We start from the raw sequence: 13,736 nt of genomic DNA, 5'->3' as shown, positions 1-13,736 counted from the left end.
AATTAGCACCATGCAAAAGTCTGGGCACCCCAAAACAACTTTAAACAGGGTCTCAGACCATAATTAGCTTGCTGGGGCTCTAGTTTGTTCACAATCATCATTAGGAAAGGCCAGGTGATGCAATATTCTGACTCCTGAAACCTTGCCCCAACAATCAGCAGACATGGGCTCCTCTAAACAGCTGCCTAGCACTTTAAAAACTAAAATAACTGACCATGCCCACAAAGCAGGAGAAGACTATAAGAAGATAACAAAGTGTTTTCAGATAGCTGTTTCCTCAGTTCATAATTGGCAGGTAACAGGAACTGTGGAGGTCAAGTTGAGGTCTGGAAGACCAAGAAAACCTTTCAAGAGAGCTGCTTGTAGTATTACTAGAAAGCGTAATCAAAACCCCTGTTTGACTGCAAAAGACCTGCAGGAAGATTTATCAGGCTCTGGAGTGGTGGTGCACTGTTCTTCTGTGCAGTGACACCTGTACAAATATGACGTTCATGGAGGAGTCATCAGAAGAAAACCTTTTCCTGTGTCCTCACGTCAAAGTTCGCACTACAAAGTTCCTTTTTGGATACAAAGAGCAAAGGTATGTTTGGAGAAAAAAGGATGCAGAATTTCATGAAAAAAACATCTGTCAGATTGTTAAACATGGGGATGGTTCGATCATGCTTTGGGCTTGTGCTGCAGCCAGTGGCACAGGGAGCATTTCACAGGTAGAGTAAAGAATTGATTCGGTTAAATTCCAGCAAATTCTCGAAGCAAACATCACAGCATCTGTAAAAAAGCTGAAGAAGAAGAGAGGATGGCTTCTACAACAGGACCATGATCCTAAACACACTTTGAAATCCACAGTGGACGACCTCAAGAGGCGCAAGTTGAAGGTTTTGTCACAGCCCCCTCATCCCCCGACCTAAACATCACTGAAAATCTGTGGATAGACCTCAAAGGAGCAGTGCATTCAAGACGGAACAAGAATCTCACAGAGCTAGAAGCCTTTTGCAGGAGGAATGGGTGAAAACTAAAATAATCGTACATGTATTTGTTAGTGATAAAAACAGAGTACTATAATAATATCACACTTGAAAGAGGCTTATCTGCGTAATGAGTACTTTTACTTTTAAGTCCATCTGCTGATAATACATTTGCAATTTTAAGTAACATTTTTAATTCAGGACTTTTAGTTGTAATGGCGTATTTTATTAGACCGTGGTATTACTACTTCTATTTCAGTAAAGTATCAGACTACTTCTTAATTCCTTGTTTTTGTAGGAAGAAGCCTCATTTACTCTAAAACTTTTTCATAAGTACTCAGTTTAACACGTCAGTTCATCACAGCATGAGACAATTTTAAACTCTCTACATCCGAAATAACTTCCAGACTTAATTAATATGCATGACATTTTATTTGAGCAAATACCTGAATTTGTTTTTACGGAAATGAAGAGAAGATGCAGAGAGGTCAAATAAGGTCACTGTTGCTTCTTCACTGGAAGTCTTAGATGTTCCCGTGTTTGGACATGAACAGTTTGTCACATCAGCCTTATGAATCTTAATGAGCATCTTAATGAGTGCAGACCAGAGAGTTTAAAAAGCTGGCACAGAGTCACTCTGTTGATATTGATCAACAGTGCTATCAAAGCCTCTGCAGATAGATTCGTTCTGCGCTCACAGGACAGTAAAAGTCATATTTATTGCACCTTCAGGCTTCGGACAATGAAAAATGATTATATTGTCTTTCAGATTATTTAAACCCCAGTCAGGTTTACTGTTGTGGGGTTTGTAGTCCGGTGGAGTGGACAGTTTGGAGCAGGCACGTGTTGTAAACCTTCACTGCTGCAGTGACGCAGAAACAAGTGGAGGATGGACTGAATAACACAAAGCAGGGTCAGGCGAAAAGTGCATCACTGGAATTTTTTTATCACGGAGATTTACCCTAACAAAGAACATTTAGATCTCAGTTGTGGTGCAAGACCAATCGATTCACTTATATGCACTGTATGACTGTGTCTTGTTTATTTAACAAATCATCTTTCTCTCTCTGTCTAATCTCTCCGACATGCAGGACACGAGGCCTTTGCAAGAGGACATGTGTGACTTTTACACCAGTGGAGCAGGTTATGCGTACGACAGCTACTATACTGAGGTGATTCATACTGAACACACATTTAATATATCACCTGCCATTGTCTGTGCTGTATGAACACACTGAATAATCTCTCGGGGTAGAATAACAATTACTGAGCCACAAATACTGAGCCACGTGAATGGAAACCATTTAGCTTCCTCCTCTCACACACTGTTTTAAATTAGTATCTCAGCTCTTGTCTTTTAAATGGTGTGTATGATGCTCACAAATGCATTTTAGGTTCATTTTAGGATGATATTCTGTGTTTTTGGAGCCTTTTGGTGCCTCACTGAAAAATTCTCAATGCATGTAGTGACATCTAGTGGTCAGATAATGTTACTGCACTGAAATAAAAACCATCTAGTTCACTTTGCATCAAATTATAAGCAAATAGAAGTTCTGGAAATAAAATTTTGACACAGTTTCCTCATGTATTCCTTTATCCAAGCTGTTTATGTGCTTATCATGAGGTGAATAAAACATTTATTACAAATGATTAAAAGCTCTGAGAACCTCTTTAACTCATCAAACCTCTGACGTTACAGGTGACGTGCCGTTCATTTGACAAGGCGTGCAAGCTGAAGCTGAGGAGCAACACGTGCTACTGCTGCTACCTGTATAACTGTGAGAGGTGAGACGCATCACACACTGCTGGTGCTCAGATCAGGGTGTATTTGTGCCTCTGTGTGTGTGTGTGTGTCTGTATGTATGTGTGAGTGGACTTTATTTTGGATAGAAAACAGACCATGCAGCTGGGTTTGCATTTTTCAATGCATTAAAAGAATACTTTACCCACAAAATCATAATTTCTATATAAGTTAGTTATTAAGTGTTACTCGGAATTCATGAAGAAAACTCTCTCTCACATGCCTCTCTGGTGAATGAAGAATCCAAACATTAAGAAAATTCTTGATGAGTTTAAGTGAAAGGGATCCGAGTTTAACAGTAGAAAACCATCATCGAAACATCTGTTTACAAACTCTCACACAACTTGTGCAGTATAATCCATTTCTTGGTTATCCAGTCATCTGCTCAGTAGTCCTCGATCACATGCATTTTCAATAAAACCTCACTATTAAAAACAGTTACACATAAACTGTCACATTCATGGACAAGTGGTGCACCTGGGCAAGCATTTGCATTTCCACTCTTTTGGATGGAACACACAAGCAGAGTTCAAATACACATGCTTACCCAGGTGCGCCACTTCTGCTAGTCTCCCATAGCCAGACCTACCACTCTGTGCCAGCGCAAAATAGGTCTGACTGAACCAGTCATGATTTTGCACTAGGAATAAGAAAAACACCCTGGGTTGTTCATTTGTCCTCTTATTTCTTTCTTTCTTCTCTCTACGTCAATCATAATCATCTTGGGCAGCACTAAGCTGAGGATGCAGCAACAGTGCCCTTGCAAAATATCCAGGGGGAACTTGTTTTGGTGCAGAGGCGAGCCGTGGCCTTAAAATGGTTAAATCCCTGAAAAAGAAAATGCCACGTAAAACATTGAAAGACATTTACACGTGTAGGTTGGTGCTTGGAAGTTGTGGTTGTTTCCTGCTCAGCGCCAAAACAAAGTGTGAAGTTAGGTCTGATTATGCAGGACTTGTTCCACGTAGCGGCAGGTTTTATACCCACAATCAACATCCTGTGAGACCACACCTATATGTTAGTGTTTTAATCATTGTAGTAAAAATGTATGTGTTTGGGAAGTACTGAGCAAATGACTGGATGAATGAGACTTGGATTGCACTGCTCGAGTTGTGTGAGTGTTTATAAACAGATGTTGTGATACAGTTTTTCTGTTGTTAAATGTGGTCCCCCTTTACTCCAGTTCATCCAGATATTTCGCAGGTTTTGGATTTTTCGTTCACCACTGAGTAGTGCGAGAAAAACAAGGTTGTCTTCACAAACTCTACATAAAACAGGGTGAGTGATTGATCAACCTCATAAAACAGCTTTTATGATATCCTACTAGTTAGCGCCCCATGAATGACTTTATGTACTTAACGTAATGTTACGAAGGTTAGGTTTAGGAAGAGAAACATGGTGACGATGTACTTTAAAAAACTCGAAGTTCACATGCTTCCAAACATCAGTCTCCTGGTGAAAGTCCTGTGTTTTGTAACTCATCCATCACGCCAACCTGCCCTCTTGCAGGACTGCTTGATTTGAATTACTGGCTCAGGATTACGTGGGATATATACAAATTATGATGCATTTCTTTTCATAGGAACAGTGCATGAGAGCAGCCTGAATAGATACACAAATGGTAATTTTGTGGGTGAACTACTCCTTTAACTCTGCATTCAGCCACTACATCAGTGAGTATTTTCATGATTAACTTTCTTCCCTTCAGGAAATAACTGGTCCCCAAAGTCAGCTTGCAGATACATGACCCTAACTTGATCCAGGGTGTCCATCACAGTGAACATGTTTTTCTGTCAGTTACAATGTTATGATAGCATGATAAAACGCCGCAGAGCAGTGAAACAACAGCATCCTATATTTCAGAGCTGGCAGCCAAAGACTGCATTTACAGTCTCCGCTGTTGGAAAAACTCTTGGGTTATGTGATTTTGGCGCTTACTTGCATTAAAGAGGTTCCTATTCTACAGCCAACTTTCAAATCCCGGATGTTGAGAGTTTTCCATGAGCTCTTGGACAAACACCAAAGAGGAAAAGGCTTTCCAAAAAGTCCCTCCCTGCTTTTCAACTGTGTTACTCCTCGTTATTAGTGGATGAATGGCTGCCTGGAAGGTTTAATAATGCCATAAAGTGAGAACAAGTGATGGACAGTGTTTAGGGTTTTTTGTTTTCTTTACCGGCTGGAAATAAGAAGAAGCTGTGATGTGGAGGGTGGCTGCTTTACAGAAAGCCTTTTTCAGGGCAGACATTCTGCTTTGACTGTAGTTTTTCCTGCAGGTGTTATTAATAAAATGTATAAGAGCTGCACTCAGTTTGGCATTACCTGGCTCAGTGACACTGCTGACTTAATACAGTACATACATTTAAAACACTTGATACACTTAAATGAAACAGCCATCAGTGCTTCTCCTGCTGTGACAAGTCAAAATGTCTGCTGTGAAGAGGGCCTCTTAAAAAACAATACTTGCCCTGCAAAATGACCATTGGTATATCAATTACTCGCCACATGTTACACTGAATTCACAAAGAAATCAGTTTTTCTTGCATGGCTTCCCAGTTAATGGAAAACACAAAAAAGGCGAATATTCTATGTGAATTGAAGTCAATGAAGGTCGCATTTTATAACAGCAAAACTATATCAAAACATCACTTTACAAACTCATGCACAACTCATTTATCTAGTCGTGTGCTCAGTGCTTCCCAGACACATGCATTTATGCTAAAAATGTTGTAATATAAAACACTTTGCACTGACGAGTAAAGCACCCTGAGCATGCCTGAGCAGACTTCTGCATGCATCTATGTGTGTATATAATGCATATGTGAGTATGTCACATTGGCTGGTCCCCCTGTCGGATAATATCATACCTGTTGCAAGAAATCGTAGAGTCTGGTTTGACAGTAATTAAAGTTTTGAGCAGCACGTCACAAAGCTCGAGCCATCACGTTTTTGTCATCTTAGAAATATTTTAAAAATATGATTCATTTTAACTTTTAAAGACACAGAGACAATGAAACGCCTTCATCTCTTCACGCCTGGATTATTGCAACAACCTCTTTTCTTGCCTGATTCAAAAATCTATAAATTAAGTCCAAAATGTACAGAATTCAGCTGCCAGGTTTTTTAACCAGAACCAAGAGATGTGATCACATCACTCCAGATTAAGCCTCTTTACACTGACTCCCATGTTTTAGAATAGATTTTAAGATTCTACCGATCACTTTTAAGGCTCCGTCCTCAGGCAGAGGTCTTTTGTCTGTTCCAGAGGCCCGGCTGAAAACTAAAGGGGACAGAGCGTTTGCTATCAGGGCCCCGAGGCTCTGGAGCAGTCTGCCTGAGGAAATCAGGACGGCCGAGTCAGTGATCTCTTCTAAGTCCCTTCTTAAAACAAGCTTTTATTGGAGAGCCTTTCCTGATTTTACTTGAGCTTTAAGTTCATTTAGACTGTCTTTTATTTCCTCCGTTTTTTAACACGAAAGTGTTTTTATCAGTTCTTTTAAAAGTAGTTGTTTTCATGCTTTGTCTGTTTTAATTACTGACATGTAAACTGTTCCTATAAAATGTAGTATGACATAGTTTTACCCTGTTGTCTGTCATCATGTTTTATGTTCCTTGTGTTAAAGGCCTTTCTAGGGACAGGCACTGGAAATAGGCAGTAGCTGTAAATCATGTGATACATTGCGTTGGGTAATTGTCATGCAATTCTCAAAGCACACTGTACCTGTCCCTGTTAAATAAATATTAAATGAAATACACATGCTCAAGCAAACTACTCAGCTGTGCATGAGACTGTTTGTACTGCTGTGTTTTAAGTCAAGATGTTTTATTGAAAATGCATGTGTCTGGGATGTACAAAGCATTCGGCCGGTAAAGATAAGTCTTAGATTATCCTGCAGAAGCTGAGTGAGTTTGTTAACAGATGCTTTGCTGTTGTTAAACACGATCCCCGTTCACTTGGATTTTCTATTCACTGTGAAGGCATGTGGGAAAAACAAACTTTCCCTCACATATTCAAGGTAACACAATTAATATACAAATGGCCGTTTTCCAGTTGAGTGTTCCTTTAATATAAAGTACGCATGCTGTGTGATTTATGGCAATAATAACTAAAATACAAAACCAGAGGTACGCTGTGTCCAAGTCGTTCTCACCAGTTCACAATTGACTGTTTCTCTCTTCATCTTCCAGCCAAGAATACCACACACAGTACTACGAGTTCACCGGGGTCAACAGCTGCTGGGATGTGATCCACCTGCACCGCCTGCTGTGGGCCTCAGTGGTCCTCAACGTGTTGGCGTTGTTCCTGGGCATCATCACCGCAGCCCTGCTCGGAGCGTACAAAGATATGGTGAGCGAGAGTCTGGGGTGTATCAAGACGTTTAAATAAAGTGGTCTTTGGAATGAACAAAGAAAATCCTGAGAGAAATAAAAAGCTTGTAATATTACACTGCTGACAAGATGTTTCATTAAAAGCCTTTAGCACCCTGGCAAATGATTTTTATTATTACACTCCTGACTGAAAGCTACTTACCTTTCCGTATTTCCTGCAGGCCACACACAGTATCTGACACTCAACATTATAAAGCCCCTAACATCTGTTTCTGGTGTGTGAACCTCAGGATCACAGGATGTGTACATTATTTTAATGGCAGCTCAGCAACATGTCTCACTAGAGCTTATTTCAAAGCTATAAAAGGTCATATTTATCACTGAGAGCAGACGTGTGTTGAGATCGCTCTGCCTGAATCTGATCGACACAGTGTCTGAATAACCAAAACTCATAAGACTGAACTGTCAGCAGTGTTGTATGCATCATTGTTTTGTATTTTAAATCTCTTTTTTGCTTTGTTTACATTACCAAAGCTTTGTTTAAAACTTAGTATTGATTTATATTTTCACTGCCTTACTCACCAAATTTTAAAAGAATAACTGGTCACACATCAATGTGCTAAAAACTCACGAGACATGGAAATCTCTGATCTTATTTTATTAATCCTAATGGTCCTGATTTTACGATTATTGTTCCTGCAGCACATTAGGCAGCAATCATACGTCATTACCTTTTATATAATAAAGTGTGTGTTTCATGTGTAACTGGTGCACACTCACTCACATTTACCTTCAAGCTTCATATGTGGATTCCTCCATCATATCCAAAAAAGCATTTTTGCTTTTTCCTGCTGCAGAAGCCGACTCCTGTGATGGCTCCCAGCCCCACGCCGCCGCCCCACATCCTGTACAACCCGACCCAGCACATGCTCACCTACGCTGGCTTCTGCCCTTCGGGACAGACTCTGCCTGCCTACCCCAACTATCCAATACCCATGCAGGTAGGAGGCTCACATCAGGGCAAAAGACAGAGCAGGAAAAGAACAGCTGTAAATAACATTTGAGATCGTGGTATTGTTCATGTGCACTCTTATGGTTTACTGGGACACCTGAGCAGCAGTTAAAGTTATTGGTAACACCTACATGATTTTGTTACAGTAAATAAAAAAAGGCCAGTAGTCCTCGCCAGTGTTTTAGTTTGGCAACAAGATGACCAGCACTGGATCAAGTTTGTTGTTGCTGAACGAGCACAGCTGTTTGACTCTAACATCAAAGCACCTGATCAGAAAATAATCTATTAATCTGCACTGCTGCCTCGTCACATTACTGTGGTGGATACCTGCAAAACGTCACCAAAAAGGAATCCCTGTGCAGTAACCCTGCAACACTGAGCTCCCACCTTACCAGCAAATCATATATTTTTATAGTGTAAATGCACACTTCAAACATGACCTAAGCACGTTGTATACTACAATGGTTCCCAGGCTTTTTATGTCAGTGACCCTTTCATTTACGCACATGAGCAGGTGTGTCCAAAGTCTGTCCTTGGGGCCAATCTTGGCCTGCTGACTGATTTTAAACAGCCCACAGCTTGTCTCTAAAAATATATGCCCCAACACACGATATTGGTTAATCAAAGAAAATCACTTTGCTTTTTTCTGTTCACCTCAAGATGGCAGGACTATCATACCCTCTGTAAACATGCACCTAGTAGGAATTAGGCAGGCAAAACCAGCGTGTTTTCACTAACAGACACAAACTGGCTCAATAAATGTGACAAGCAGGGAGACCACACGAGATTTAGTTAAAACAAGCCCAATTTGTTAAACTTAGATTAACTAAAATAACCAACTGAGTGTGTAGGTCAGCAAAGTCAGTAATGAAAGCCATGCAAGGATGTATGTGAAGGGGAGTGAAAACATGAGGCAGTTTATATAGCCTGGATGGCCCAGGTGAGCTTAATCATACTAACGACCCTCCCATGTGAGCCAACTGCCTGATGAGGTTGGCTGGAACATCCTCCAAGACAGTAGGAGGGGCATCACAACAGAAAACGGGTGAAGTGAAGGATTACCTAAAAGCAGACATCTCCTGCTCTGTAGCAGACATGGCTACAGCAAAGAAGCATGAAGTCGGCAGCAAGGGCCGCCGCTTTCAGTAGAGGAGGAAAGTGTTTTTCCTTGCTAAATTAAACAGTTGCATTTGTCTCATTTGTATGTGATTCTTTTCTTTTTCTTTTTGTGAACCAGAAGCAGCTGGCCCCCAGGTATTTTTTACATCAGTGGTTCCCAGCTGGTGGGTTGTGGTCCAAAAGTGGGTCGGGGGTCCATAATGAATGGACCAGAAGTGTCTCGCAAACATGTCAAGTTTGTAAAAAAAAAAAAACACACTTTATTTTGAAGTACAGTGAAGAGCTTTTATTTTGAAGTGGCTTCTCCTGCTGTCAAGTGAGTGACTAACAGACAGCTACTTGACAGAGACAGAAAACTAGCTCAACTGCATGGCCTAACAAAGTATGACGGTGAATGTATTAAACTATGTGGACCTTGAACTAATGACTAAGGAGAACTTTGGACCCCCAAGCTGGACCAGCTGGGAACTACTGCCTCACATGATCTCATCTGGCCCCCATTCAGACAAGTTTGGACACCCCTGACACAAGGTCACAACCCCATATTTAATCAGATTTCACTTCGACCTCCTCCTGAAAAGATTTTGGTTCTTAGATTTCATTAAGACCTGAACTCTATAGTTGTCGCCCACAGCTGAGAAAATAACCTCAGAGAAAGAAAAACCTCTGATCGGAATAGTCGCTGTTATGAGTCTTACACATATTGGACTCTCTTCTATAGTGAATTAAATAGTGAAAATAACCTATTCCCCTTTTCCTGGTGAACCCCTGTAACTCTCTCAAGGACCCCTGGGAGTCCCTGGACCCTAGATTGAGAACGACTGGTATATACTGTATTTACTGTCACATCCACCCAACACATGTACACAAAGCAAAATATAAATATTCTAAGTGGGTCCAAGGGTAATTCCTGTTGAAATGTTTGTTAATGCAGTAACTGACAAGAAGTAAACAGGGACCAAAGTTGTTGCCCTAGCAACAGGATAGCAAGGAAATGATCTACAGTAGACAGGTGTTTGTGTTTACCTTGTTTACCTTTACCTCGAGTCATATTCCTTGTATGAGCTCATATACTAGGCCAATAAAGCTGAATAAAGCTTACTCTGATTATAAAACAGTATATCCTCAATCTCACTATTACATTTTCTATTGAAGGATAAATGTGATTGATTTTTTTTTTCATACCCAAAAATGATTTTTAGACGTGTCTGTCTGTCAGTCCACAACTTCGGTTCAGACTGAAATATCTCAAGTATTTGATGGATTGCTATGAAATTTGGTTCAGAACTTAAGGGTGCCAACAGGATGAATCCTACTGGGTTTGATGATCCCCTGCCTTTTCTCGTAGCACCACCATGAGGTTGACAAATACCTGCATCGGCACCAGTGTCTGAATATAGTTTCACAGAGCTGCTGTCATGTCTGTAGATTATTCCGCTGGTGTTGTTTTATATAACAGAGGTCATTATGTGTTGATGGTGATCATCCAAGAATTTGTTAAAAACCTGAACACTTGATTGATGCATTATGGGTGCCATAAACTGTGACATAAGCTTCAAAACTCTGCAGATGCATTGTTGTATTTATATCGCGGTGACAGAAATGTGTCTCACAGATTTATTGGTGATGATGGTGAATCTTTGCTGATGTTTCTGTGGCTGCTACCAGACAACCAAACTACACAGAGAGAATAAAAACCACACCTCACATAAAAATGTCAGAGATAAATTTAGGCATCTTTGGCTCTGCTTCCACATACCGATGCAACCTACCACTCCCTGTCTCTTCACCTCTCCCACAGCACAACAGCAGCTATCAGCCACCTGCTACTCCCCAGATGATCCCTGAGGGAGGCCATGCCTCCAGCTCCTGCCTGTCTGAGGAGAACCAGAACCAGCAGCCCCCTCAGGCTCCCACCCAGCCACTGCCTCAGGGAGCCACCCAGGAACCAGGGGGCTACATGCTATCACCCAACGCTCCTGTCCTCTACGGGGCTGCCTACAGCCCCTTTGAGAAACCTCCACCTTACGCCTGCTGAGCCCTCGGACAAACATCTGGGTCATGCTGGAAGAGAAATATCTTGATCTGGTCAGACTGAATGTAACACAATACATTTCATAGGTGACGGAAAAGAGTCAGTGAGCTTCACGGCTACTCTGTACTGGTAGGAATGTTACGTTTCATGTGGTGGCACTGAGGAGAGACAGATTTATAGTAATGCAGTGTGATTATAGACATCATTTAACTTATCTTGTGTATTCATTAAAGGAAACAGCTTGGGAAATATGCTTATTCACCTTTTTAAAAAGAACATTGATACCATTCTTAAATCTCTAACTCATAATTGTGATGCTGGCTAACTTAGCTGAGCACAAAGACTGGAAACAGCTAGCCTGGTTCTGTACAACGAAAACAATCTGCCCACAAGCATCTCTAAATCTTTTCTGTACAAAAACTGAAGTATAAAAACTAAAAAAAAAAAACCCCGTTTAACATGGGGTTATATGCAGGACTGTTTCTTGGTGGTCGTTTCCAGTTAACCGGCAGAGACTTGAAGAAGTTACAGCTTAACTTTAACTCTCAGAAAGTACACAAATGAGCGTATTTCCCAAAATGTCAAACCTTTCTTTGAGCCTAGAGCTGGCCTTCAGATGCTTACATATTACATGTGAATAAGTGTATAGTCGTACACTTACTGTGATCTAATAGTTGTTTCTGTTCTAACTTGTGTAGATTGGGTTAAAGGTCTTCCTGTGTATTGTCTCTGTATACTAACTAACGTACGGGCAATTTTAAGGGCTTTCTTGAAATGTGAATGAGTAAATGACGCTGATGCTGCTGTTGTTTCATTCTGTTAGTGTGAATCATTTAATGTGCACTTTAAAGTCGATATGCTGTATATATTATTGATGACGCATGTTAACTGCTGTGGGGATGGGGTTCTGTAGCTGCTATAAGATACATAATGTATTAAAGAGGCACCTTTAAGAAATGCATATATTCATGGTGCGTACACATACATGTGGAGTAAGGGCTTCATCGAAATTGCACATTTAAAGGAGGAGTTTCACATTTTGGGAAATATGCTTGCTTGAGTTAAATGAGAACATCAATGCCACTCATTTACAGTAAATGTAAAGCTACTGTCAGCAGCTAGTTAGCTTAGCTCAGCATTAAGAATGAAAATGGGGAAACAGCTGGCTCTAGGCTGAAAATCTTTTTAATACATGAAAAGCTCACTAATTAACATGTTTTATCTTGCTTGTTTAATACGCACTCATACCGAATTGTAAAAACACATTTCACAGTTTTACTGAGAGCCAGGCTAGCTGCTTCTCCCGTTTCCAGTCTGTGCGCTAAGCTCAGTTAGCCACTTCTGGCGGTAGCTTCATACTTAAAGTGTAACTTGAGTATTTTTCAACCTGGACTCTATTTCCTTACATTTTTGTGTCTAAGTGATTACTCAAAACATTTTTTGAAACTTATCGAGTATTGAGCGAGAGGGGTGCGGCCAACAGCCGTGAAACGAGCCACAGTGCCACAAGCCACAACCACTTGGGGCATTTGTGCACTGTCAATTCACGTCCACTAAAGGTGCTTATTTTTGCTACTGACAGGCTCAGATTGTTATTCTTCATGTCTGACAACATTATAGATAGGATCCCTACAGACATGGACCTTTTTATTTAACGAGAAACAGGCCCGAAATTGTTATCGTCAAACCCACCAGACTCCATGTAAATAAACTGTAATTTTAGCGTGAATAGAGCCCGCATGTTTTAACATCTGAGTGAATTAACAGGTTTATTTTCACCAAACCAAAACTGGTGATTGTTGGAACAGTGGAAAGACAAACCAAGACTGTTTTTGTGAGTTTTATTTTGTTTCTTTTGACTTTGAATTAAGTGTATTTTATGATAATAAAATTACGGTTTACTAAAATAAAGTCTGGTTGGTTTGGGGACAGCGGTTTCTGGGCTTTTTTATGGTTAAACACCAAGGATCTTACTCTTTAACAAAGGGGTCTATCTTTGTAGGTATGCTTCAATAATGATGTCAGACACTTGGAAAGTGACGAAACCTAGCACTTTATGTGGATGTAAATTGACGGTGCACAATTGCCCATTAATGTTACATTGCTGCCTGTTTCGCTGCTGCTGGATGCAGCCCTCTCGCTCAATACTGGACCAATCTTAGAAATTGTTGGTCCTGTCAGTCACTTAAACACAAAAATATGGAAAAATAGGGTCCAGGCTGAAGAATGAGTAAGTTACCCTTTAATGTGCACACGTGAAGGTTATCACTCTTCTCGTCTCTGTGCAAGAAAGTATTTCCTATGATGTCAAACCTTTCCTTTAAAATCTCAATATCACCAGTGCAATTTTTACTACCACTGTTTTCACTGTATTGTTTCACCTTAAAGTGAAGACTATGTATGTAACTTTTCGACGAAACCACATAATTCTTCCTCTTAGAAATAAAAAGTTGAATTCATGTTGTTTTGCTCCACTCA

At 40.5% G+C, this 13,736-nt stretch overlaps 1 protein-coding gene across 1 annotated transcript in view; it reads left to right on the top strand.

Moving 5' to 3' along the window:
* Positions 1-13,723, top strand: part of LOC125903492 (transmembrane protein 255B) — a 28,250-nt gene extending 14,527 nt beyond the window's left edge. Inside the window, exons 5-9 of the mRNA XM_049600451.1 lie at positions 2,057-2,137; positions 2,665-2,750; positions 6,952-7,111; positions 7,950-8,093; positions 11,025-13,723. Coding sequence (XP_049456408.1) covers positions 2,057-2,137; positions 2,665-2,750; positions 6,952-7,111; positions 7,950-8,093; positions 11,025-11,261 — 708 coding nt within the window. The 3' untranslated portion in view covers positions 11,262-13,723. The remainder of the gene's footprint in view (positions 1-2,056; positions 2,138-2,664; positions 2,751-6,951; positions 7,112-7,949; positions 8,094-11,024) is intronic.
* The last annotated feature ends 13 nt before the right edge of the window (positions 13,724-13,736 follow it).

Source organism: Epinephelus fuscoguttatus, linkage group LG2, assembly GCF_011397635.1.
Source record: "Epinephelus fuscoguttatus linkage group LG2, E.fuscoguttatus.final_Chr_v1".
Lineage (NCBI taxonomy): Eukaryota > Metazoa > Chordata > Actinopteri > Perciformes > Serranidae > Epinephelus > Epinephelus fuscoguttatus.
This window is presented reverse-complemented; position numbering and strand designations above follow the sequence as displayed.